At 37.1% G+C, this 27,900-nt stretch overlaps 2 protein-coding genes across 2 annotated transcripts; one reads left to right on the forward strand and one right to left on the reverse strand.

Annotated features, from left to right (window-relative positions):
* Window positions 1–18,534: 18,534 nt before the first annotated feature.
* Window positions 18,535–19,472, forward strand: LOC132525167 (olfactory receptor 4P4-like). Its single transcript, XM_060157702.1, is given in 3 exon segments — window positions 18,535–18,765; window positions 18,767–19,417; window positions 19,419–19,472. Coding segments are annotated over 3 exon segments (933 nt in total). The 5' UTR covers window positions 18,535–18,537.
* A 4,701-nt stretch (window positions 19,473–24,173) lies between these two features.
* Window positions 24,174–25,149, reverse strand: LOC132526170 (olfactory receptor 4P4-like). Its single transcript, XM_060160064.1, is given in 3 exon segments — window positions 24,174–24,356; window positions 24,359–24,855; window positions 24,858–25,149. Coding segments are annotated over 3 exon segments (972 nt in total).
* Between the last annotated feature and the right edge of the window lie 2,751 nt (window positions 25,150–27,900).

Raw genomic sequence — 27,900 nt, forward strand, 5'->3', positions numbered from 1 at the left:
AGAGTTTTTCTGAGTTTCGGATACCTATACAATTTGTTGGAAAAGAGTCAATTTCATGGGGACCATCAAATTCTGAGCTTAATTCCTTAGACCAACATATTACCTGAAAAAGTGTGGACTTCTGAAGAATAAGGCCAACAGTGATTTGTAGAGTGAGGGACAGATACAGGGGAAGAAGGAAAAGTTTTTTCCAAAAATTGTAGGATTCTGGAAGGCACATTTGATTAGTTACTGTATGAGTTTTCTACTGCTGTATGACAAATTAACCCCAAACTTAGTGGCTTAAAATAAATATATCGCAGTTTCCATGGGTCAAGAATCCAGATGTGGCTTAGCTGAGAAGCTAAGCTGAGCTTCTGGCTCAGGGTATCTTACAGGCTGCTATCTAGGTGTTAGCCAGGTCTGTGGTCTTATCTCAAGGCTCTGCTGGGGGAATGTCCTCTTCCAAGCTCATTCACATGGCTTTGGCCAGAGACATCAGTTCTTTGCCACATAGATGTTTCCATAGGGAAACTCACAACATGGCAGCTGGCTGCCCTCTGAGGGAGAGTGGGAGAAAGAGAGAGAGGAAGGGGAGAGAGAGACACACACACAGAGACAGACAGAGATTGAGAGTGGAAGCCAGAGTCTTTTCCTAATCCTAATCTTGCTAATCTCAGCGTCTCATTACTTTCTCAATATTCTGTTCACTATGAGGGAGTCACTATGTCCTACTTATGCTCAAGGGGTCAAGGGGAGGAGATTACACAGGCCGTGCATACCAGGAGGAAGGGATCAGAGGTTGCCTATCACAGGCACAGAAAGGGATGGAAAAGTCCCTTTGGCTGCTGGACCTTATCATAGCCTTCTGTCACTTAGGCAGGCATTAACCAGGCCCAATTCTCAACAAGGTCCAGAATGAGGCTTACCATAATGCCGGAGCCAAGTCTTTTTGTGACCGTGCAGTTTGAGCAGAGACCTCCTTCCGCAGGGCACTTTCTCATCACTGATGTAGTAGAGATGGAGGTAAGGTGCTATGCAAGTTCAGGGGTACTCGTATCATTTCCAGCAGAGAGATCAGGCAAGACTTCCTATGGGAGACAACATTTATAATGAAATTTGAAAGGAAGAGAGGATAGTGTGGAGAGCAGAGCTGGGATGGGAGGAAAGGACATTCCAAGAGGCGTATCATGTGGACAGAGCCCCAGAGGTGGGGAAGAGCAGGCTGTGTCTTGAGGAAGCCATGCTGTAGGTCAGTGCTGAAGGTCAGTGAGATATTATTACAGGGACTTGAAATGCAGCTTCCCTCCACATCTCCTCCACTGTTCCTTCATGCTCTCTCCAAGTCACACCAGATATTTATTCTCTGTGGAAGCACAACCTCATAATTCACACAGTTCAATGTCTCCATGTTTGTTTCAGGGAAATGACTTTAGCTAACTCAAATCTCCTTTGTCAAAGAGGAATTACCAATGTTTGTACAACAAATTCTTTAATATGTTCACTGCCCAATACATTATATGACTATTAAAGTCTGAAACCTTGGCTTCTCCAAGTCTGGTTTTCTTTAATTATTCTAGGGCTAATTGTATGTGAAGGCAGCCATGTTCATGGATAATTTCAGAAAGGACCCACAGCCCACTTGGTTAAAAAGAAAATACCTAGGGCTTCCCTGGTGGTGCAGTGGTTGAGAGTCTGCCTGCCGATGCAGAGGACACGGGTTCGTGTCCCGGTCCGGGAAGATCCCACATGCCGCGGAGAGGCTGGGCCCGTGAGCCATGGCCGCTGAGCCTGCGCGTCCGGAGCCTGTGCTCTGCGGCGGGAGAGGCCACAAGGGTGAGAGGCCCGCGTACCGCAAAAAAAAAAAAAGAAAATACCTAAATTTCCATCACTCTAATAAATCTGTTGTGTTAAAGCATAGGTTCTAGAAGGCTTTTGTCAAAATGCAAATGACAATCCCACGTCAAAGATTCTTTCATTACTCAGCTGGGGGTTACTCACAGTAGTTACCTGCTGGTTGATGTCAGGGGAGGGGGCAGAATACAGAGAAGGCAAGACCAGCTGAGGCACCACAGTGTAAGGGATGCAGAGGCATCAGGACACCTGAGGGCAGAGGGCAGAGGACACCAACAGTGGAGGCCACAGCGAGAATCCTATGAGGTCAGAGCTGGAGGAGCCTAAGGGTTTACGATGATCATTTTTATTTTGTAGGTGAGGAATCTCTATGGAGGAGAACTGAGTTGGTGTATCTGGCGTGATAGGCCAGTGGGGGAGCAGGACCTGGAACCCAGGGTTCCTGAAGCTCAAACTGAGTGACCAGCTCCCATTGTGCTCATGTCTAAGTGACCTTCCCAGATCCTACTCCTCAGAATCAACCTCTCTCTGCCCCATGCCCTTTGCCCTCTTGCCTACACCTTTACTTGGCCAATCTCAATCTACCTTGTATTAAAATGATGTGCACAGGAATTTATCTTTCCCCAAATAAATGGACATCTATCACTTGTGGTCCAGTATTCAGTCTCTCTTCTTTTAGTAAGAGTGCCCTAAGTTTCCCCTGGGAAACCATTCTGCTCATTTTATTTTGTGCTTGGGAATGATTGGCTCTATCTGCAGTCAGAAGCATGATCACTCCTCCCCTAAGCCATTGTTTCAGAGAGGGGCACACAATCCAAGCAGAGCCGGTGAGCTCTGAGGAGATATCTTCTGGGATTCGTGGAAAGAAAGGCTTTCTGTCCATCACCATATTTGGTCACGTGAGGCTTGGAGCTGCTACAGCCATTTACCATCAGGAAGGAGACCAGCTTGAGGCTGAGGGTGACTCATGACAGAGGCAGAGCTGAGAGATGCAAAGAAACGATGTCTGGATTTTATTATTTGAGCCTTTGGATAAAACTCAAACAGAACCCATTTCAATCCTTGGAGTATTTATCTATTTGAGCCAACAACCTAAAGTGATCCCACTCAGGTCTTCCTCTCAAAAACTAGCAAACAATGAATGAATGCTCACCTAACATGCGCAAAGCTAAATGTACTAAAGAGCTCCTTCCAAAAATAATAGACGCTTGCAAAGGCAAATGTTATTTTCAAACCAGATGGCAGAAACTTCCTTATTACTCTAAAATGGTACCTCTTTGAGCTTAAGAAAATCTTAACACAGGGCTTTTAGGAGGGATTATATAAGAAGAATTTTCATAGTGTATTTGACTACATTTTCTCAAAGAATTCTAACAATCATTTTGATAGGTTATTATAATTGAAAACATGCCCACCCTGTGAGATTTAGATATGGGACTGTTGACAAGTGCTCCAGACACCAATGGCCTGGGGCCTATTCCCCAGTGTAGACAGTGGTTTAGGTACATTAGTCAGACTGACTCTGGCTCTCATTATTGTTATGAATAAGATGTTACAAAAATATAGACTCCAGTCCTCCTATGTCTGACTCAGTTAAAATTTCACATGTTAAAAAGGGAAGATAAGAATGTTCTCTTAATGAGCTAATCATCACACACTTACTTAACTGTTGCAAACAGAAGGCTAGGTATCCTCTTTATATTATTATTTTTTATTTTTTTTTTTTTTGCGGTACGCGGGCCTCTCACCGTTGTGGCCTCTCCCGTTTCAGAGCACAGGCTCCGGACGCGCAGGCTCAGCGGCCATGGCTCATGGGCCCAGCCACTCCGCGGCATGTGGGATCTTCCCGGACCAGGGCACGAACCCGTGTCCCCCGCGTCGGCAGGCAGACTCTCAACCACTGCGCCACCAGGGAAGCCTTTAGGTATCCTCTTTAAAGCTGGTTGACTTTAGCCTCTTGAATTATCTCTCCAAGCACCCCAAATCTTCCTAATGAACACTTTCAGGAAATAAACTCTGACTTCCTTTTACTTTCCTTGTGAAAGGCCCTTTATCTCACATTTTTGAGTGTGGTTGAACCATATCCTCTTTGATGCAATGACTTTGGCCTCTTCAGCTAAGTTCTGGATCGGCTGTGACACTAATGCTAGATTGTAAGCTCCATGAAGGGAGAAGTCATGTCTGTCTCGCTCATTTTTATGTCCCCACTCAACACAGAATCAGACACAGAGTGTCCATTCCAAAAACATTTGTTGAAGAAATGAATTTCTGAAAATTGATTAGGGAATGTCAAGTCAGATTGAAAGTTGAGTTGGGATGATTAAGTAAGATTTCTGTAATATAGTCATAGACATGAGTTGAAAAGGAATGTTAAAAATCAGAGGTGCAACGAGCTGTAGTGGAAAGAAAATAGAATAATACAAAAACCCCTAAATGTCCATCTTTGCTTGAGTTTTCCTGACTGAGGGATTTGGAAAGCCGTTTGACTAACCTAAGAATCATTTTCTTCAACAACACAGGGTGAATTCATAGAGTTGCTGTGAGGGTCAGACAAGATGGTGTATGTAAAATCCTTTGCACAGTTTTGGACACTGTACATATCTCTGGTGCAGAAATTAGGGAAAGGAAATGGTAATTCTAATGTGAGTTGAAGGAGAGCATTTGACGTGGAAACTAGCCAAGTAGAGGGCCCTTCCCTGATCAGCCGACTCTAATTTATTGGGAAATCTTAAGGTCTTATCTGGTACATTCACCAGTTGATGTCACAGGATCTTCTATATTGATGATAAGAGTTTTAAGGGGCATTGGTGGTAGGGGGTGCTTATAAAAAGCTTCTGGAACTATCTGGGTGTGTGTGGGGGAAAGGGGCCCTGGAAAAAGAGGAAGCTTACAAATTCCATTTCTGAAGTCTTAGTTTAATCTTAAAAAAGTAATTCTCAAGCTCTGGAGACTAAATAGGGGTGCTGTAAAAGATTTCAGTGACTCATAAAGGACAGAGGACATGACGGATGTTTCTGGAGTTTTATATAATTTTGAACTTCTGTGACACAGGGATAGATATGGGCTGCAGCATAGTTTAGTTGATAAGATCTAAACTTTGGAGTCTAACATACTCCTGTATTAGATTCAAATACAGCTTACATCTCTGTCAGTGCAATCCTAGGTGTCTCTGAAGATCAGTTTTTTCATCTGTAAAATGGGCATGTATATTAGCTTTTGGTTATTAAACACATACCATGTGCCAGGATTTGTGGGAGGCTCTTTACATACATATCAGATTTAACCGAAAGTATCAACTTATACAGTGGTACTGAGATCAAGTAAAACCATGCACATAAAGTACATATTCCAGGCACGTAGTAACTATTCAGTAAATGGTTGTTATAATTATCATCATTATTGGTTATTATTACACAATTTTAGATTTCAGGTTTGGTGTTATTGTAGGTTGTGGTTAAGCTTGAAACTGAACTTTTTATAATAACAATCTCTTACCTTCTTAAAATCCTCGTTATGCTTGTCAGACCCCTGAGAATGTATTGGGGCTCAGTTCTCTGAGTCTTCAGTCTGGATTTGTTAATCAGAGCCCACTTCTTTCTGAAGGACATGAGAGGCATCCTGGCCAGGAGAAGATGCAATTCCAATAATCTGGAATGTCATGACAGGTCCAATTGCCACACAGAGACTCATCTACCAAAAAAGGAAGAGGGAATAAAGGATTAATCTGGATTTGCTTTAGACTAGATGTTTATAAGATTCTCAGTGTCCTGAAGAGTTGAGCAGCCTTGCCTCTAGATGATGCTATGGGTTGAATTATGTTCCCCCTCAGACTTCATGTGTTGAAGTCCTAACCCCCAGTACATCAGAATGTGACCTGATTTGGAGATAAGGTCTTCAAAGAGACTTTAATCAAATTAAAATGAGGTCATTAAGGTGGGTCCTAATTCAATATGATTGGTGTTCTTATAAAAAGGGGAGATTTGGAGACAGACACATACACAGAGAAAACACCATGTGAACATGAGGACAGCCATATTTGAGGCAAGGAGAGAAGCCTGGGACAAATCTTTCTCTCACAACTTAGAAGGAACCAATCCTGCCAACATCTTGATTTCAGACTCTAGCCTCCAGAACTGTGAGACAATAAATTTCTGTTGTTTAAGCTACTCAATTTATGATAGTTGTTACAGCAACCCTATCAAACGAATACAGTTAGGAATATATTGGCTCTTTGATGGTCATTGGTAGTATCCTGATGGGGTGAAATGGTCAGGGAAAGGTGATGCATAGGTACGACCAGACATTCTTGAAAAAGAAGTGGATCACACCTGGAATTCACTTCCACTCTTTGGGTAAACATAAGCTGGGATTCCAGAAAGTGTTTACAAGGTTCACTTCCCTTAGGCGAGGGAGAAAGCTGACTCATATTATGGTAGTAAATAATGACAGTAATGCGTGTTTTCAAGGACCAGGAATTCACCAAAATAAGTAGATTCTGTGAAACAGCCAGCCTGAATCATCGGATACTTTTTAAAGAAATAAAGACATTTAGCACCCACAATAACTGGAGCAGGGTAGATAGCATGCTTCCTAGTAGAATCCGTTAAATCACTTGTGTTTATTTTTTTTTTACATCTTTACTGGAGTATAATTGCTTTACAATGATGTGTTAGTTTCTGCTGAATAACAAAATGAATCAGCTATACATATAAATATATCCCCATATATCCTCCCTCTTGCATCTCCCTCTCACCCCTCTAGGTAATCACAAAGCACCGAGCTGATCTCTGAGTGCTATGTGGCTGCTTCCCACTAGCTATCTATTTTACATTTGGTAGTATATATATATGTCCCTGCCAATCTCTCAATTAGTCCCAGTTTACCCTTCCCCCTCCCCATGTCCTCAAGTCCATTCTCTACGTCTGTGTCTTTACTCCTGTCCTGCCCCTAGGTTCTTCAGAACCTTTGGGGTTTTTTTTAGATTCCATATATATCTGTTAGCATACGGTATTTGTTTTTCGCTTTCTTACTTACTTCACTCTGTATAACAGACTCTAGGTCCATCCACCTCACTACAAATAACTCAATTTCCTATCTTTTTATGGTTGAGTAATATTCCATTGTATATATGTGCCACATCTTCTTTATCCATTCATCTGTCAATGGACATTTAGGTTGCTTCCATGTCCTGGTTATTGTAAATAGTGCTGCAATAAACATTGTGGTACACGTCTCTTTTTGAATTATAGTTTTCTCAGGGTATATGCCCAGTAGTGGGATTGCTGGGTTGTATGGTAGTTCTACTTGTAGATTTTTAAGGAACCTCCATACTGTTCTCCATAGTGGTTGTAACAATTTACATTCCCACCAACAGTGCAAGAGGGTTCCCTTTTCTCCACACCCTCTCCAGCATTTATTGTTTGTAGATTTTTTTGATGATGGCCATTCTGACTGGTGTGAGGTGATACCTCATTGTAGTTTTGATTTGCATTTCTCTAATGATTAGTGATGTTGAGCATCCTTTCATGTGTTTGTTGGCAATCTGTATATCTTCTATGGAGAAATGTCTATTTAGGTGTTCTGCCCATTTTTGGATTGGGTTGTTTGTTTTTTTGTTATTGAGCTGCATGAGCTGCTTGTAAATTTTGGAGATTAATCCTTTGTCAGTTGCTTCATTTGCAAATATTTTCTTCCATTCTGAGGGTTGTCTTTTGGTCTTGTTTATGGTTCCCTTTGCTGTGCAAAAGATTTGAAGTTTCATTAGGTCCCATTTGTTTATTTTTGTTTTTATTTCCATTTCTCTAGGAGGTGGGTCAAAAAGGATCTTGCTGTGATTTATGTCATAGAGTGTTCTGCTTATGTTTTCCTCTAAGAGTTTGATCGTTTCTGGCCTTACATTTAGGTCTTTAATCCATTTTGAGCTTATTTTTGTGTATGGTATTAGGGGTGATCTAATCTCATACTTTTACATGTACCTGTCCAGTTTTCCCAGCACCACTTATTGAAGAGGCTGTCCTTTCTCCACTGTACATTCCTGTCTCCTTTATCAAAGATAAGGTGACCATATGTGCGTGGGTTTACCTCTGGGCTTTCTATCCTGTTCCATTGATCTATATTTCTGTTTTTGTGCCAGTACCATATTGTCTTATTACTGTAGCTTTGTAGTATAGTCTGAAGTCAGGGAGCCTGATTCCTCCAGCTCCATTTTTCATTCTCAAGATTGCTTTGGCTATTTGGGCTCTTTTGTGTTTCCGTACATGGGTTCGTGCCACAGTGCGGGAAGATCCTGCATGCCGCAGAGCAGCTGGGCCTGTGAGCCATGGCCGCTGGGCCTGCACATCCGGAGCCTGTGCTCCACAACGGGAGAGGCCACAACAGTGTGAGGCCCGCGTACTGCAAAAAAAAAGGAAAAAAAAAAGACAGTAGGCCACAGTTGGTTTGCAGGTCACAGTTTGTCAAACCATGCAGTAGAATGTATTTCTTGATTGTTCAAGGTCCAAAAATATCTCTAGAGCAGTAGGCAGGTGTCCTCTGAATGGTGGTGCAGGGACCTAGCCTTCTTCCAAATTGTGCCTTATAATAATGTGATTATTCTCATGTAATTATAATGTAGTGGGAGAAATAATAATTTGCTTTAAGCAATACTGCACTTTTCTGCATTGTCACTGTGCATAACATTTTTTGTTTTGTTTATTTATTTTTCTTTAAGCTTTTTTCAAGTGTATTAAGAGTGCTCTTCACATGTTGAGATACTTGAATAACAACCAAGATATTTCCTGGTTAACAAAATCACAATAGGATTTTGAACTTTTAGTTGAACTATAATGTTAAGTTAGAATTGAAGGGATAAGAAAGAAAACCAAAAGACATTTTAAGCAGAGAAGACATTCTGAGCCAAGGTAAGAATTTGAATGTTCAAGTTTTTATCAGTTAGAAGTAGAGTTTATGCAGGTACCGGTACAGGATAAGATCGGAGGACAAGAGGATCCAAACTGTGTAAAGAATGCAATTAGGTTTAGTGCTGGTTGTTGACCTTGTAATAGAGCTCCATGACAACAGGACAAGTATGTAATAATAAAGAGGTTATGGTTGTAAAAAGTTGTAGACATTAGGAATGAAACTGATTCGGTTTTAATATTATACTCATGGCATTCAATTAGGTTCCATTAGTAGCTGATGTAAACAGAAAGAAGTAACTTCCATTTTCATTTTAGTTCAGAAGCGAGCATTATGTTCTTGACAGCATCTCACTGCAGGTAAATCAATGATTCCCAGTAACTATTAATAATTGTATAGGCACCTGCAATGTGAAGTAATTAACAGTGAGATGTATATATGGGAACTAGAGCATCTAATAAACCAATCAAGGATGTGAAGATTTCTGGAATACAGAAGAAAAACAAAAGGAGACTCTTACCAGTGTTTTCAAATATCTAAAGGCTAAAATGTGAAAGAAACACTGGCCTCTTTTCTGTATCTTCAAGAGAGAAATTTAACTTTAAATGAATTAATTTACAAACCACAGGAAAACCAGTTTCAGAACAACAACCACCAAAAAGGACTTTCTCTCCGGAGTGTCCAGAAACAGAATAGTATGAATGACTCAGAGTCTCTGGGTTGTTTAGTTTCACTAAAAGGATGTAAGAAGGGGCTATAGAGATATAAACTTTAATGTAAATGAAGGGAAGGGGGTGGTTCTTCAGGAAGAATGCAGACAAAAAATAAAACTTTACAATGTCTCTCTGCATTTCCCATATTCTGTGTCTAGTTGTTACATTTGTCTAAAGATTTCACTAAGATCACTTTATGTTTGGTGTTCTCAAAATACTCTATTGTTTTTAAATTATAGGTACAATTCTCAAAACCCATAATTTATACATATCTAACATGTTGGTTTAACTGCCCATCTAATAAAATACCTATTACAGTAATTAAATAGTATACTCTAACCATCTTAACAAATAAGGATTCAGTTCAATGCAAGCTTTATGAATCCTTGCCTATAATTGAGGAGACCATTCCTGTAAGCATATGTAAATACAGCATACTTTAAAAAAATAAGAAATTCAATTCAAAATAGCCTCTCAAATCCAGTATTATGCATAAATACATAGTTATAGATAGATACGGGTATTTAGATATAGATACTTCTGAGAATGGAAAGTATGAAGTGTAGCCCATTATTAGGACTCTGGTTTCTAGGATAACTCAGTGTGATTACAGGCAATTTTCTTTATCTTTCTTTGATCTAATCTGGGTCTCCAGTCTGACACATATTTCAGAAAAGATTAAAGAGTTAAGGTAAATATGCTAATGAGTCTCTTAAATCTATGTCCAGTATTATTTCCTATTACGCAAGAAGCAATTTCTTTCTTTTTTTTCCTTAAGTTTATCCTAGCTTGACATAATGAGAAAGAAATGTTGGTTTTCCCCCAACATTCCCAATCTGACTCTCTGTTGTCTATTTTTGATCTCATTCTCAGCAAAAGTACATAGTAATTGGTAGAATTTTTTTCACAGGGTCTAGTAGTATAAAATCCCTCTGCAAATGTAGCAGAGTATGAACCTGTCTTTCCCTTACAAGTGATAAAATAGAATATCCACTAGATGGCAGGGTGATACCATAATTTAAATCAAGGCACGAATAATGTACATTAATTGCTTTAGAGAGAGTAACAGAAACAAACAGAAAACAAGATGTTCATGGTTTAAATACAACGTTGAATATTTTTTCTTCTGTGAAGGAAAAACGTTACCTGTCATATCAACAAACAAAGGATGCTGAGGCCATCAAGCCATCAGCCACTATCCGGGCACCCCTACCTCCCACCCGGGACAGGGGAGCTCTGAAGGAACTCAGGCTGGAGACAAACGTTGCACCCTGAGGGGACTCAGGATGGAAAAGTACAGGATACTGGCTCCAGTTAAGGCGCATATCAAAGGAATGATTTCAAGGAGCCCAGACTCTTGCGTCTTCCCATACACAGAAAAGCGTTAAATTCATTAACTTGAGCTATCTGGTTTTCTATAATTAATGGTAATCTTCTGATGCTCCAACTACCTGGTTTTTGTTGCAAAATGCATATATATCCTGGCTTCTCCCTGCGTCTGCAGAGCAGTCTCTTAGAACTATCTGACAGGCTGTCTTCCAGGTTGAAGTCCATAGAATAAAAAATAATTCTCAACTTTTAGGTTGTGCTTTTTTTTTTTTTTTTTAGTTGACAATTTCATCTCTCAGGAATAAGGAAACACATGCTCAAAGATGGGAAATCCCTCGACCACATTCAAGCATCAACTCACCTTTGATTTTTATCTTTGTTTTTCTAATTTTCAGTTCTGAACTAGGAGTGATGTGTTGGCTTTTGGTCACTTACACAATCACACAGTTCGAGTAATAAATAGTATTAGCAGTTCTTTTCAATTCATTTTATAATAAGTAAAAACACAAATAAAAAGGTGATTAATAACATGTACAGATATTAGTATAAATATTAAAATCCTTACAGAAATGCAAACCTTCCTAAAAGTAAAGAGCAAACAAAACAAAATGGTGACAAGATATTTATCTATTAATGCACACACACATATATACATATGTATGAATGTATATGATGTAAAATATCATGTATATGACATAAAATATTACAGAACTGAACCAGAACATATTGATTATATTAATAGATTTAATGACAAAGTTAAACCCAACACTATCCTATATACATGAGAAACTCATAGACAAAGAGATTCAGTAAAATTAAAACTAAAGAATGAGTTAGCAATTCCTAAATTAATTTCATTTTCGTGAACAGAAACTATTCTGAATGATTTGAGTCCTTTGAATTTGCTGTGGCTTGCTTTATGATCCAGCAGATAATCAAATGTGGTATATTTCTAATGTGCAGTGAAAAACACATATATGCTACGTTTGTTGGTAGTCATATTCTATCAATATTAACTAGGTTAAATATGTTAATTACGTCATTTAAAACTTCTACAACCTTAGACGTTGTATTGCTTGTTTACTCATCAATTGAAAACATAGGTTACATACGGTCTCCTATGATGATACAGGACTTGTCTATTTCTTTTGTATCTCTGGGATTTTTCCTTACGTATTCTGAAGATCCAAATGTGCATTGACATTTGAATTGTAACCTCTTCTTAGAAGGTGAACATGTATGTCATTATGAAATTATCTTCAGTAATTTTATTTTATTTTAAACCTATAATGTCTCATATTGTTATAGATGCACGGGCTTTCATTAGAAAGACTTTGTAATATATTTTTATTTTTACAATGTCTAAAGTAGATGAGCACATGCCTAACTTACTACTGAGAAATTTTACCCAGGTCTATACCTCACAGAAACATTTATTTACATTCACCAAAATATAACAAGAGTCTTCAAAATGCCGCTATTCATAATTTTTACTGAAAAGTAAAAAAATAAATAAACAAAAAGAAACTTAGAAAACCATCAACATTTTATGTATAAAATTTGGGGTATATTGATACAGTGAAACTATACAGCAAAGAAATTTACAAGCAACAAGATGAATAAATGTTATACATATGATGATCAAAAGAAGCCAGATACCAAAAAAATGCTATGTATAGTTTTATTCATATAAAGTTACAAACAGGTAAAACATTAGCATTACAAGTTTAAATAGTGTCAACAAAAAATTAATCAGTGGATCTAAGAATTGGAAAATTTTATGTGAGCCAAATTTGAGGATTATAACCCAGGAAGAGCATCTCAGAAAGCTCTGAGAACTGTTCCACCAGTTAGAAATCAAGGCACAGTTATGTAAGTTTTTTAAGACAGATTGCTGTACATCAAATAACGTATTATTTACAGTTTACATAATCTAGATCTAAGCATCATCATGGTGGGTCATGTGACCCCTTACAAGCTCAAGAAAGAATGCTGTCTTTTAAGGAGTTGTTTTGCTGATGCTGGGAGAATGTTTCTCTTTATGGTTGAGCATGTATTCCTGCTGATAGGGGGAGGTTTAATCGATGCATAATGCAGATACACAATGCACAGTGGGGAAGAGAGAAGGCCAAAGGCCAGAGAAGGATTTTCTTATGTTTAAATTTTTCTTGTCTTGCCATAAGATATGAATTTCATTTCATAATAGTAATCTCTTGGTCTCCAAGCTCATTAAAAGGTGTGCTTACTTTGTGAAAACTTGCGGTGCTGTTCATGCACTTTCCTGTATGCATATTAAAGCATATATATAGTTTGCATATTAAAACATATATACATATATATAAAGATACATATATACCTTTATCATATATATGCTGAAATCATGACATGTTATAAAGGAGAATGAAGACCATAGAGCTTTAAATGTATTAAAAGAAACAAATACTATATTACAAAAAAACAGGAATCCATAATGAAGTTATAAGTTATTAATATGCATATATCCAATGACAAAGCAACAATATCCATAAGCCATATACTATAGGAGATGAGAGGAGAAAAAACAAAGACTCTCAATTCAAAGTAAAAAGCAACAACAACAAACATTTAGTAATTAAAGCTGTAATCCCAAATATCACAATCGCATGTATATCCCAGAACTCTACTAGTAAGGAATAGAATTTGTTTCAATTGTTCCTAAGCAGTTTTAAAAATTGACTATATTTTAACCCATGAGTAAAACACAACAAATTTATCAATAATAAAAATAATAAAAACGTAAATATCATCTATTGGTCACTAATAAATATAAGTATAAATAAGGCAGTCCATTTAAAAATGTAAAAGCATGCCATTAAAATATTACAAAGGAATAATATAGCCCACAATAGCAGAATTACTATATGAGATATACTCTAGGTGATTGTCAAAATAAATTATATGGTATTGCATATTGATATCAATAAAATGAAAATAGATAAAACATTCCACTTGAAAGATCTAGAAAAAGGCCTTTATATAGTGATAGCACCTAAAATTTTATCTTCCCACCCAACTTCCCTGAAACTTTTCAGACCAGGGAAATCAAATGAATAGCCCACACTTTTTGCATCACTGTGAAAAAGACAACCCCTTGAAGTGAAATTTGCCTGTAAGTAGATAAATATTCACCAGAAGGAAAAAGGACTATCTCTGGGCCTCAAATTACCATAATTCTATGTTTGTATAGTGAAGAAATCTGAAGAAACAGTTTAGAAAAGAGAAAAGAAACTTTTTATTTTCAGGATTCTTCAGAATTATTTGCACAGTGAGACTTATTACTACATATTCATTGAATTTACTGGTTAATTCTAAGTATGGTACTGTGGAACATTACATGTACCTTAGATTTAAGCCAAATATCTGGTGAGTTGGACACGAGTTTTCTTTAATTAACCCACAATTAATCACTGTCCTTAGGTCAATAAGAAATATATTTTTAGAATTTATTATTAAAATATTAATTTAATGACCATTTCCCCCTTGGCTAATGTTTGTTAGAAAACTTTAACCATATTTTATATACAGTCAGCATTTGAAACTATCTACTTGGTAATATAGAGCATCTTTTGTGGCTACATATGTTTTATAGAATTCATATATGATAACTTACACTTTCTATGCCAATTGTATAAAATAATTAAAAACATGACAATGATGAATATTTTTCATAACTTGGGGAATGTTAAGGGGAAACAAAGCAGAAAGTTAGTGATTTATATTCAGTGAAGGATATAGAAAATCTGAAAAGGAAAAACTCCAGAAGTACAGAGTATGTCAAATCACTCTATTCCTACTTCCTATCAATTGTCTGAATGTGTCATATTTATAGTTGGAGTTTCTCATTCCTGTATTTAAACACCACTTATTCTATTACAATTCAACCAAAACTGAGCTGTTTATTAAAATAGGAAGTTAATGAAGATGATCTAAATAATCCCTCAGAATGAGTGAAAGGGTGGAGAATAAAGCCTAGTCAGGTTTAGTTCTGTACATCTTGGAGACCATCCAGGTTGGAGACCACCACGGTTTTAGGGAAAGTGACCGAGTTTTAACATAAAAGCCTGCTCTCAAGAGTCTAGTCTCCAAGTACACCAGGGGAGTAAGAAATGCGGGAAGGTTACAGGGATGGGTTTATGTGACCTCCAAATGATTTTTGCTAACAGGATACTAGTCAAAATTAGAAGAACCATTCTAAGCGGATCTTTCTGTGTCTCTATCATTCTGAAGTAAATTTGATTATAAACATCTCTTAAATACATGACAAAACAATTATAATGATAACGACATATAATTAAAATGAATTTCCATTTCATTCTATCAAACATTTAAATTACATTTATTCATTAATTTGGCAAATACATACTGAATACTTAAAACAATCAACGTATAAGGTGGGGATATAATGAGGAAAGGAATAGAATTAATAATTTAATTCATGATGAGACAAAGTGCCGTCTGATTGATTAAATTATGAATGCATCATCTAATTCATTGAATCTTTCATAATTCATCATTTCATTATCCAGTCACAATCTTACTACGGGAGAACTCGGTAACTATCTCACTAAATGAGAATTTCAGTAAAGCCTACCTTGGTAATTTTAGTCTTTCTCCCACCTAGCACAATTTCTGGCACATAGTAATTAATAATTTAGAACTTTCCCCACATCAACAGGAGATGAGTTTTATTTTCCTTTCTTTAAAGATTAAACAAGTGAGGTGGCTAAAAAGTTCACATAATCTGTCCCAGAGTCAGGCATCCACTATTCTACATAGATCTGAATGGCATAAATTTTAATTTTTTTTTTTATTATGTCCAGGTCAGGGAGAAAATGAGGCACTGGCCCTAACTCTCACCAAGATAAGATTTCCTTAGAGAGATAAGCTAAAGCATTTAACAGTATCTGGCAATAATTAGAAAAAAAATATGAAGCAAGGTAGATAGTTCTAAGAACCAAAAGACTTAGAATATTTGAGTATTCATTGCTTGGTGGGCTATAGTGAAATCTACCCGGAAGTAGTAGGAGTTTAAGACACTCTGATAGGATTGAACAAGGATTGATTGGGAACAAGTCCGGCTCCACTGCTGCAGGGAATCTTGAGGAATTCCAGGAAAGGATATGTAAGTTTGAACTACAGATGCTGGAGATTTCTATATACCTGGATTGCACAAAGGGAATTTAAAATAGCAGGCTATAAACGATCCAAAGAAAGGGATAGCTCCAGGAGTTTCTGCTTCTTTCTGGGGAAAAGACCAACTTTGTTGTGATTCTGAGACTGGATCAGATAATCTTAAAGGAGATAACAGAGACAATAATCTGAAGGTGAGTTGTAAATTTATTTTGACGTGTTTAGAAAATAAGTAAATAGTTATCAACACCCAGCTGCTAACACCTCCTAATTTGTGTCAGAACCATGGACAGTTCAGGTCCAGAGGCGGTCCTTAAAGATCTAGTTTAACTCCCACAGCTAGCTTACTTATGGTTAAACTGAAGTATAAAAAAGGGATGCAGCAATATGATAAATCAAAGTTAGGAAATAGTACAACAAGATGAAGGAGACAATATTTTGTTTCGTTTTCCAAATAGTCCAGTATTTTAAAGAATATCTTCTAAGTTGATATTATTTATTTTTTAAAATATGAAAATATAAAATGATTCTTATAGATATATTAGTCATACTTTCTTATTTTCTATAGGAATAATTAAAAATAGGGAAATTACTTTCAAGTTATTCAGAAATATAGATTATAGTTTTTGAGTCATGCATTATATAGATTTTGTATTTTAAAAAGTAAATTAATTGATAGGTCTTTTCTCATATTTTCCCCTCTTTCTAATATACTAGACTGAGTGCATTTATATGATTACAATTTTTAAAAGAGTTTTGTGTTTTGTATGAAATATCCAAGTATTGGTAAACAAAATAATCTGCATTTTAAAATCCTTTGTTTATTTTCTTGATAATTCATAATCATTTCATTGATTTTCCACTTTCAGCCTGCAAACACACTTTTCTCAAAATGGCATTTACATTGTCTTTTTCAAATATGATTTGACCTGTTATCTGATAAAGAATCTCACAGAGGCAGGATTTTGGAAAACCTGTGAGGGAAAAAAAGGCTGAGAAAAGTTAATTGATCAGTTCATGCAGCAAGTGTGAAATAAAGAATAAGCTGTGGCTGAATATTTAATTTACAATGCTTCCCACCAAATCAGAAGAATATAATTTAAGGGAGGAGTTAGAGTAGAGCACTGCATTCTTTTAAATGATTGGGAATAATTTTAAAAGCCTAAAATGTAAATGTTAGTTGAATGAGATGGCTTATTTGACCACTACGAATATCCCCTCTTCATTATTCAGTATGAAGCATATCAAAATGTCATTTTGTGGTCATTGATGATACACAATCTCATACACTAGATTGATTTATGGTTTTTTCTCTTCAAAATCCTACTTTATGTACACAAATTTGAATGGTAATTACACTGAAAGGAAAAAAAGGAGGGAAGTGTTACAGCTTTGAAAATAAATTGTGAATATATTGGCTCTGAAGTTATGAGTAAACAAAATAAAATAATTTAAATACTAAGGTCCAGTGTTTTATATAGCTGAAGTAGAGAATTTATGGTGTGATTTAGTGGAATGATTGTATCTCAGTAGTTCTTCCTTAGCCTATGATTCTTGAACTTCTACCAGTAGAAAAGTTTTGATTATCCTAAGGTATAATAGTTATTAACACATTATTAGAGCTGGTCTTACTTTACAGCAATGTGTGGAGGAGGAGAAGGTAGAAATAACAGGAATGAAAGTAAGAAAAGCCAGCCTGAAATACTAAGATGGATGATGTAGGGACAGAAAGGAGCATGCATTTTCAGGATGGCTGATTATTAAGATGAGTTGAAGAGTTTGTGTACATCAATTAGAAAGAAGCCAATTTATGCAAGTGAGTAAGCCATCGTATGAGACTAAAATTCAAACAAAACTTTTTATTATCCTTGAATGCCTTGCTGAATGTCAAAAACAAATATTTTAAAAGTCTGAGATGATAAATGTTTTCAAAAATAGAGATCATTATACTTTGCTTGTTATCCTTTTGGTTGACTATAAAATATAATATTTTATTTGTAAATTAAGCATATTTGTAAATTAAGCACAAGAGAAATATAGTTGATTTTGGCCATGTGTATATGCCTCATGATTCCAAATTTGCTGATTTTTTTCTATTTATCCCCTTTCCACCTAGGAGAGAGAGCAGGAAATTTCTCACATATAACGTTATCCACATAATATACTTCATATATTTGCACTATTTGTATTTTCACTCGATATTTCATTTCTGTGTGTATTTTCTAATAATAAACAGTGAGAACAGGAAAGAGATATCTGATTTTTTTTTCTACAGTACTATTTCTTGAATTCTACCAGGGCATGATATCCAGTTATGTTTGATAATACATGCCAATAGAATGGTTACGTAAATATACTTCATTCTACAACGTTAGCCTTCATCTCAGGTACCTAAGATTTTAACCAGTAATTAACGTCTTCAAGAAAGGGAAAAAAAGAACTCCAGGAAAGACTTCCTAAATAAAAATCAAATCATTTTCTTCAACTTTTGAACCCTTTCCATTATGATCTGCCCCATGATATGCATCACTATATTTAAATATTTATAAGAATTGATAATTATCTAATTTCAGCTGGCTACAAACTGCTCTGAGTCATGGAAAATAATAATAACATCACAGAATTTATTCTCTTAGGACTTTCTCAGAAAAAGGAAATTGAAGTCCTCTTTTTTTTACTGTTCTTGCTTTGTTACATTGCAATTTTGATCGGAAACCTACTTGTCATGATTTCTATCACCTGCAGTCAACTTATTAACCAGCCTCTGTATTTCTTCCTGAGTTACCTCTCTCTCTCAGACCTTTGCTATACCTCCACTGTGACCCCCCAAGTTGATCACTGACTTGCTGGCAGTAAAGAAGACCATTTCCTACAATGGCTGCATGACACAGCTCTTTACCATGCACTTCTTTGGGGGGATCGAGGTCTTCATCCTCACAGGGATGGCCTATGACCGCTATGTGGCCATCTGCAAGCCCCTGCATTACACTGTCACCATGACCAGACAGAAGTGTGATGCCATGATCGCTGCTTCCTGTGCTGGGGGATTCCTGCATTCCTTTGGTCAGTTTCTCCTGGCCATCTCTTTACCCTACTGTGGCCCCAAAGAAATAGATCATTACTTCTGTGATGTGTATCCTTTGCTGAAACTGGCCTGCACTGACACCAGCAGAATCGGTCTCCTGGTCATTGCCAATTCGGGCCTGATGAGCCTGGTGATTTTTGTGGTCTTGTTGATATCTTACGCTCTGATCTTATATACTGTCAGGTCCTACTCTGTAAAGAATCTCCGCAAAGCTCTCTCCACCTGCAGTTCCCACATCACTGTGGTGGCCCTCTTTTTTGCTCCTTTATTCTTTATTTATATTCGACCAGCAACTACTTTACCAGAAGACAAAGTGTTCGCTCTTTTTTATACTAGCATTGCTCCCATGCTCAACCCTCAAATCTACACACTGAGAAACATGGAGATGAAGAAAAGCCATAAAGAAACTATGGTGCCATGTTACAGGAAGAAAGGAAACGAACTGAAAGATATCCCTGATTTTCACCACTGAGCTTGTTGAATATAAGACTTCTCTACCCTGAAAACTTTAAAATGCATAATGTTTGTCTATGTATTTGTGTCTAGCAACATGTATAGGCTCAAATATGAGCGAAATTTACAATTCCGAGGATTTGTCCAGGCACTCTGCTATGTCTCTTCTAGCTTTATTATTTATATCTCTTTTGCCCCATTGATGGTTTGGCTGTGTAACCAGTTTGCATATTTAGCAGCAGACTATCAAAGCCACCATGCAATAAAATCAACACTGAGAGCCCATATAGCTCATTCTTATATGTGACCATATTCAAGGAAGCTAATTCCAGCCACCAAACAATGATTTAAAAGATAATTCCAGGGCTTCCCTGGTGGCGCAGTGGTTGGGAGTCCTCCTGCTGATGCAGGGGACGCGGGTTCGTGCCCCGGTCCGGGAAGATCCCACATGCCGCGGAGCGGCTGGGCCCGTGAGCCATGGCTGCTGAGCCTGCGCGTCCAGAGCCTGGGCTCCGCAACAGGAGAGGCCACAGCAGTGAGAGGCCCGCGTACAGCAAAAAAAAAAAAAAAAAAAAAAAAGATAATTCCAATCTTTCACTTGCATCACATAGAGAATCTTATAAAAGATCAAATTTATGACCTGCCACAATATTTCTTAAAAAAATCATCTTCTACTCTGATCATTTGTAGCCAGTGGCGACCTGGAACTTCTCACATGCCTAAGCCCCTCATTAAACTCTTTTCTTTTGTTCTAATGAGCTTTTTTTCCAGCTCTGTTCATGTACAAGCGAACTGCAGCTCTCTGATTCTAGCACCTTATAGTGTATTTGTTAAGGGCATGAGTTCTGGACTCAGAATTGCTTACTAATTATGAGGAGTGGGACATATAGCCAACAAAGCCTCTATTAATGATAATAATAGCCCAACAGTCACAGTCTTGTGACGATATGTGAAGGGCTGCAACACTGCCTGTCACACAGTAAGTGCTCAATAAGCATGAGCTATTTTTATTGCCCAACCCCGTTATGCATCAGAAAAGTAACCATTCTGACAATAAGTTTCCTCCGGAGCAGTGGGAGTATAAGCATGGGAAAAAGTTAAGGAACACATATTAATATCATGTTCCTGTTACTGGTGAAATTAAATTTTTCTTAGAGTGGGCAAGTAGAAAATATCAGTTAAACTCAATGGGTACATTTTTTTGGCACTGTACAAGTTAAAGGCAGCTTTTTCAGCAGGAATTGAAAGTCACCCAACATCAGAAATGGCTAGGAGCAAAATTAGGCCGGTGGACAATTGGTTAGGAATGGGGAGAATCTCAGAGGTCTTTAAAAACTTCACTGACATGGGGGCTTCCCTGGTGGTGCAGTGGTTGGGAGTCCGCCTGCCGATGCAGGGGACGCGGGTTCGTGTCCCGGTCCGGGAGGATCCCACGTGCCGCGGAGCGGCTAGGCCCGTGAGCCATGGCCGCTGAGCCTGCGCGTCCGGAGCCTGTGCTCCGCAACGGGAGAGGCCACAGCGGTGAGAGGCCCGCGTACCGCAAAAAAAAAAACCCAAAAACTTCACTGACATAACATACTTGCATGAGAATCTGTTTTCAAATTGTATAGAAAGCCATACTAAATAAAAATGAGTTACTGTTGTTAAGGGTTCCTAAAATGGGTGCATAATATAAAGAGAAAAATAGCATAGTTGTGTTACTCAGTTTAAAATGCCCAGCAAATAAACCTGAAAATATTATGTGCTAGAAATTCTACAGAAATATCGTAACATACTTCTGGTTGTTGTTGCTTTAAATCTAAGTCTTGACCGCTATCCCAAAACTCCTGAGTAGGGCTCACACAGTATACATGTCAGAGAATATATCAGAGCGGGAAAATGAAAGATCACTTTCTGGTGTGAAATTAGCAGGGTCTCTCATAAAAAGACCCGCCAAGCCTCGAAGTTCCCCTCTGTTTCAGAAGCCCTATCCTCCAGCCAACCAGACTTGTATTATTGAAAAGTAAAACTTCAAAAATTAATACAAATGTTTCTGTTTTATTTTTATCCTTGGAATAAAAGTTTTGAATAGGGATAATTAAAGCACTTGGAGCTTGCAGCAACATGGATGGACTGAGAGATTATCATACTAAGTGATGTAAGTCAGAAAGAGAAAGACATATACCATATGCTATCACTTACTTGTGGAATCTAAAAAAAAATGATACAAAGGACTTATTTACAAAACATATATATATATACACACATATACATATATGAACTGAGTCACATGGCTGTGTAACAGGGAAGAGCTAAATCGGACTCCATGTTCAATCTGTTTCTTTAACTTCAAAACCTTTGCTTTTCATTGCTTTTGTTATTATAATCACACATAATGGCCTGTCTTAGGGAACCCTGCCCCTCTGCTTGAATGTTAAACTAAAATGCCTCTGTTCAGCTTACAGGGAGGTATCTGACCCTGTTCACCTGTGGATGGCTGCAAGAAAGAAGAAATTAACACATCTTCTCACCAAGGCTGACCATTCCAGGGGATATTTACAAAACTTATGGCCTTTTGATTTTACTTCCTCATCTCCTTCCCCCCTCCCTGTGCTATAAAAGAAACTGGCATCCAAACCCCGATAAGATGGTTTTTCAGAGACACTAGTCTGCCATCTTCTTGGTCTGCCAGCTTTCTGAATATAGTCGTATTCCCTGCCTCAACACCTCGTCTCCGAGTCATTGGCCTGTCATGCGGCGAGCAGAACGAGCTTGGACTCGGTAAGAGCTGTACACCTGAAACTAACACAACATTGTAAATAAACTATACTTCAACAAATAAATAAATAAACAAACAAATACTTGGAGCAAAAAGACGTTGGTAATACCAATCATTAAGCAGGGAATTCTAATTTAATTCCTTCACTTTTGCCCTTCGATCTCCTCCCTTCTCAGCTTCTCAAGAACATCACTTCATTGATTCTCCCACCTTTCTCTGCATCAGCCATTTTTCTCTCTCCAGCTGGATCGTTAATATTGCATATAACTATAGGGAAAGCAGGATGAGATTCTTTGCAATTTAGTGACCTTACTAGCTCTTGCATTCAGTTCATCCACCTTTCATTACCTTTGGCTAAGTATTTTACAACTCAAAAATATAGAAGTTGACTCATAGAAAATAATAACAATGCCAACATCTCCTGGCCATAGAAATACAAATTTGTTCGGTGAAATGCAATTGATTATAGCCCTGTGGGTATTGGGCGAGTTTTGCATCCACTTATAAATTCATTTCAGCACTCCTTACTGACTATAAATGTGTGGTACACTGTTTTTGTCTGAAACAATGGTAACACCTTACTGGTTTCTGCATTAAATTCTAAGTTAAATAAACTTAAAACCAGTTTCTTACTGGTTTCTGCATTAAATTCTAAGTTAAATAAAATCTTTGACATGTTCATTCATTATTTGTATAAAAACCACTTTTACATCCTCTTTTAAAATTTATCCTTTGACAATGATAAACTTTAAAATATTGCTGAAATTAGAAAGAAGCTATAAAAATAGATCCATTCACAGATACCTGCTGTTTAAAAAAATTCAGTGATCAATGAAAGATCTGACAAGCCTTCAGACAAACAATAAAGACAAAGTAAATTTTTTAAAAGATGAATTCAATCATGTGATTTCAGCATTTGGACAAATATAGAGACTACATTTTCAGGTACAAAAAGGATGAGAAAATACAATTGTCCTACAGAATTATGTAAAGTAAAATTCAGGAGACAACCAAGTAATAAATATCTGTATAACATAAAAATGTCAAATATTTACAATTGAGTAAAGCTTCTGTAAATTAAAAAGACTAACAGCTTCCTAGTCTTTTCTTTAAAAAATACTATTGTAGTTATACATTTGTTTGTTTTCTTGTTTGTTTCATTGTCTGTCTCCTCCTTTGGTCTCCAGCCTCACTGAGGGCAAAGACTTCCTGGTTTGTCTGTCACTACAGTTATATGCATTCTCTATCCTGAGTTGGATCCAACTTAGACTTTTTAGAGATAGGTGACAGTAAATATTTTTATATGGATGAATTTATGAGACCATTTTGTGTTTTGCTATAGTTCTCTATACTTTTTTAGATTTTCTACAATATACGTATACGAAATTCAGTCAGAAAAAGCATACATTTTTAGAAAGGGGTTTGCCGTACAGAGATAAATCTAGAAGCTATCTGAGAACCTGGCAAGAGAACTCATGGGGGCATGTGGGGTTCCCAAAAGAACTGTTTTAAAGAATAGGAGCCTTTTCTAGGAATTAACTAGAAATTCCAATGCCCTAACAAGATTTTTTTTTTTTTCCTCAGAAAAAAAAATCATAAATCCTGGGTCTACTTGCTGTACTTTTAATTCTGGCCATAGTGTTCTCATGTATTTCCCGTTGCAGCTCACCTCAGCCTCCCTCAGCTACCTAATTCTGCCCTGTCCTGAAAAATGAGCATTACATACACATTTCTTCATAGTCCCCGTGTCCCGTGTCTAACCTCAGCGCTTTGGATCCTGATGCAATAGGAAAATATAATTATGAACTTTGGCATAACTATTTATTAGGGAGAAATTGAAGCTATGGTTTATATCTATGGCAAAGTATACTGATGGGAAATTTCTAAACCCTCAGAGATATTGAGACCTAGTCTACATATGTGATGTGAAGTTTAACTATAATGTTTGAAACCGAACTTTTCTCATGGCATTTTTCATTTCTGAATTCCTCAGTGTATAGATTAAGGGATTGAACATAGGAGCGATGATGGTGTAAGATAGTGCAAATATTTTATCCTCAGGGAAAGTGGTGGGTGGTCTAAGATAGGTAAATATTGAAGGACCAAAAAATAAAACTATATCACAGTGACATGAGACCCACAAGTAGAGAGGGCTTTGCGTTTTCCTTCAGCTGAGCGATTTCTTAAAGTGAATAATATAATTACATAAGAAAAAAATAAAATCACGAATGTCCTTAAGGTCACCATTCTTGAATTGACAAGCATAATGACACCAGTGATGTAGGTATCAGTACAGGCAACTTTTAGCAAAGGAAAAATGTCACAAAAATAGTGATCAATTTTATTAGCACCACAGAAGGGTAACTGGATTATCACAGAAAACTGAGGAAAGGAGTGAACTGCCCCACAAACCCAAGCAGCTAAGACTAGGAGGTTGTACCTTGTCCTGTTCGTGATAATCACGTAGTGGAGAAGCTTTCGGATGGCAACATAGTGATCAAAGGCCATGACTGTAAGAATTAAGACTTCAGTCATTCCAAACAAGTGCTTGGAAAAGACCTGTAACATGCAATTACCGTAGGAAGTGTTTTTTCTTTCCACTAGCAGCTCACCAATTATTTGGGTGTAATGCCGGAGGTATAGCAGATGTCCATGCAGGATAAGTGGCTGAGGAAATAGTACATTGGTTGGTGAAAAAGAGAACTGTGCCGAATGGAGATTAGGATCAGAAGGCTTCCTACCAACAAGGCAATATAACAGAATAAAAAGAGCACAAAGCAAAATGTTTTTATGTTCTGGTCATAAGAAAGCCCCAAAAGAATGAATTCTGAGACGTTGCTCTGGCTCTCCTTATACTTCAGATTGACATATATTATAAACAGATGGTTCAAATATCTGACAAGAAAAATCATGAATCTGTATTTTAAAATAGCAGCATAATAATAATATTAAATTTACCCAAAAATAACATCCCATATTAATTATTCCTTATAGATAGGTCACACCACAAGTTGTCAGGTGAAGCTACTTTCCAGGACCTTCTTGAACAGATAAGCAGAAATTATTGCATTTAGTTACAGAGAGTGAGGCGTTCAAGGAGAATAGATTATATTGGAGTTTCGAGGGGTAAAGAATCTCAGAACAACCTATTTACCTGTGATGTATTAGTTTTTATTCCTGGATTTGATTTACTAACGTTTTGTTAAAGATTTTTATGTTTATGTTCAGGAGACATAAGTCTTTAGTTTTCATTTCTTGCAGTTCTTTTGTCTGATTTTCGTACTGGGGTAATGCTGACCTCATAAAATGAGTTGGGAAATGTTCCTTTTACAATTAAAGAAAATGTATAGAATTAGCATTATTTTTAAATTATTTATTTATTTTTTCCTACGTCAGATCTTAGTTGCAGCACACAGGATCTTCGTCGAGGGACACGGGATATTTCGCTGTGGTGCATTGCAGCGTGCGGGCTTCTCTCTAGTTGTGGCATGTGGGTTTTCTCTCTCTAGTTGTGGCACATGGGCTCCAGGGAGCATGGTCTCTGTAGTTTGTGGCACACAGCCTCTCTAGTTGAGGTGTGTGAGCTCAGTAGTTGTGGTGCGTAGGCTTATTTGCCCCGCGGCATGTGGGGTCTTAGTTCCCTGACTAGGGATCGAATCAGCCTCCCCTGCATTGTAAGTCAGATTCTTTACCACTGGACCACCAGGGAAGTCCCAGAATTAGTATTATTGTTTGCTTAAATGTTTGGTAGAATTCAGCAGTGAAACTATCTGGCCAGGAGTTTTCTTTTTCACACTGTTTTAAATACAAATTCAATTTATTTGTTGGATATAAAGCTATTAGATTATACATTTCTTTTGTGAGTTCGGCACTATGTGTATTTCAAGGAATTTGTCTTTTATGGCATGAAGTTGTTTACAGTATCCCCTTATTATCCTTTTATGTCTTCAGGATGAGGGGTGACGTCCCCTCTCATTTGTGATGCTGGCAAAATGTGTCTTCTCTCTTTTATTCTTGGTTAGCCTGGATAGAGACTTATCGATTTTGTTGTTCTTTTCAAAGAACCAGCTTTTAATTTTTTTTTGATATTTTGTATTGCTTTTCTATTTACAGTTTACTTGATTTCCCTTCTATTTTCTTTTCTTCCTTTACCTTGATTTGGGTTTCACTTGTTCTTCTTACTCTAACTTCCTAAGATGGAAATGAAAATTATTGATTTTAGATTTTTTAATGTATATCTTCAGTACTTTAAATTTCCTAGAAGCATGGATTTAACTTACTCTCACTAATTTTAGTGTGATGTATTTTTCTTTACTTCTGATTTTTAAAATTTCCTACAGACTTCCACTTTGACCCATGGGTTACTTATAAATTTATTGTTTAAATATAGAGATTTTCCATAAAACTTTCTGTTGTTGATTTCTACTTTAATCCTAGTATAACTTCCATTAATTTAAATTTGTTAAGTAAGGATTGTTTTATGTCCCAGAATATAGTATATTTTGGTGAATGTTCCACGTACACTTAAGAAAAATGCATGTTCTGCTTTTTTTGGATGAAATGTTTTGTTTTTGTTTTTTTTTTTTGCTGTACGCGGGCCTCTCACTGTTGTGGCTTCTCCTGCTGTGGAGCACAGGCTCCGGACGCGCAGGCTCAGCGGCCATGGCTCACGGGCCCAGCGGCTCTGCGGCACGTGGGATCTTCGCGGACCGGGGCACGAACCCGTGTCCCCTGCATCGGCAGGCGGACTCTCAACCACTGCGCCGCCAGGGAAGCCCTAAAATGTTTTGGTGGATGTCAATTAGGTCAAATTGTTTAATAGTGCTGTTTTCAAGGACTCTCTAGCCTTAGTGATTTCCTGCCTACTTTCTAACAATTACTGAGGGAAGTGTGGTGAAATCTCCAACTGTAATTGTGTATTTCTCTATTGTTCTATAAGATCTATCAGTTTTGAAACTCTGTTTTTAGAAGAATACACGGTAGAATGGTTCTGTCTTCTCAGAAATTGGATCCCTTTATCATTAAGTAATGTTCCCCTTTACCCCTGCTTCTTTACTTTCTGGAAGTCTACTTTATCTGAAATTAGTATCTTTTTCAGCTTTCTTTTAATTCTTGCTTTCACTGTGTATCATTCTCCACCCTTACTTTAATGTTTTCTATATCTCTGTCTTTTAACTAACATTTTTATATCACTCTCTCATAAAATAATTTTTGATATATTTGAATTAAAGTCTACCATCTTGCTAGCTCTATTTGATGTATTTCTTCTTTGCCCCTTGTTTTCTCTTAACATGGTTTTTCTGGTTTTCAATGAGTACTTGTTTATAATTACTTTTTATTTTCCTTATTGAATCATTATACCTCTTCTGAAAACTTAGTGGTTTACATAGAGTTTACAATATACTTTTAAGTTATATAACTTCAGATCTATCCCTCCATCTTCAAATAATGTAATTTAGCTTCCAGTGTAGTAAAAGAACTTTTTAACAGAATATTCCCAGTTTCTCCCTCTAGTTGCTGTGTCCCTATGGTCATACCTTTTAGGTTTCCATACACTATAAACAGCTAATGCTTTATTGCTGTTATTGTTTCAGTCAGTTATCTTTACAGCAATTAAAAATTTTTTAATGTTTGGATAGTGTGTGGTAGAAATGATGGCTAGA

Source organism: Lagenorhynchus albirostris, chromosome 9, assembly GCF_949774975.1.
Source record: "Lagenorhynchus albirostris chromosome 9, mLagAlb1.1, whole genome shotgun sequence".
Lineage (NCBI taxonomy): Eukaryota > Metazoa > Chordata > Mammalia > Artiodactyla > Delphinidae > Lagenorhynchus > Lagenorhynchus albirostris.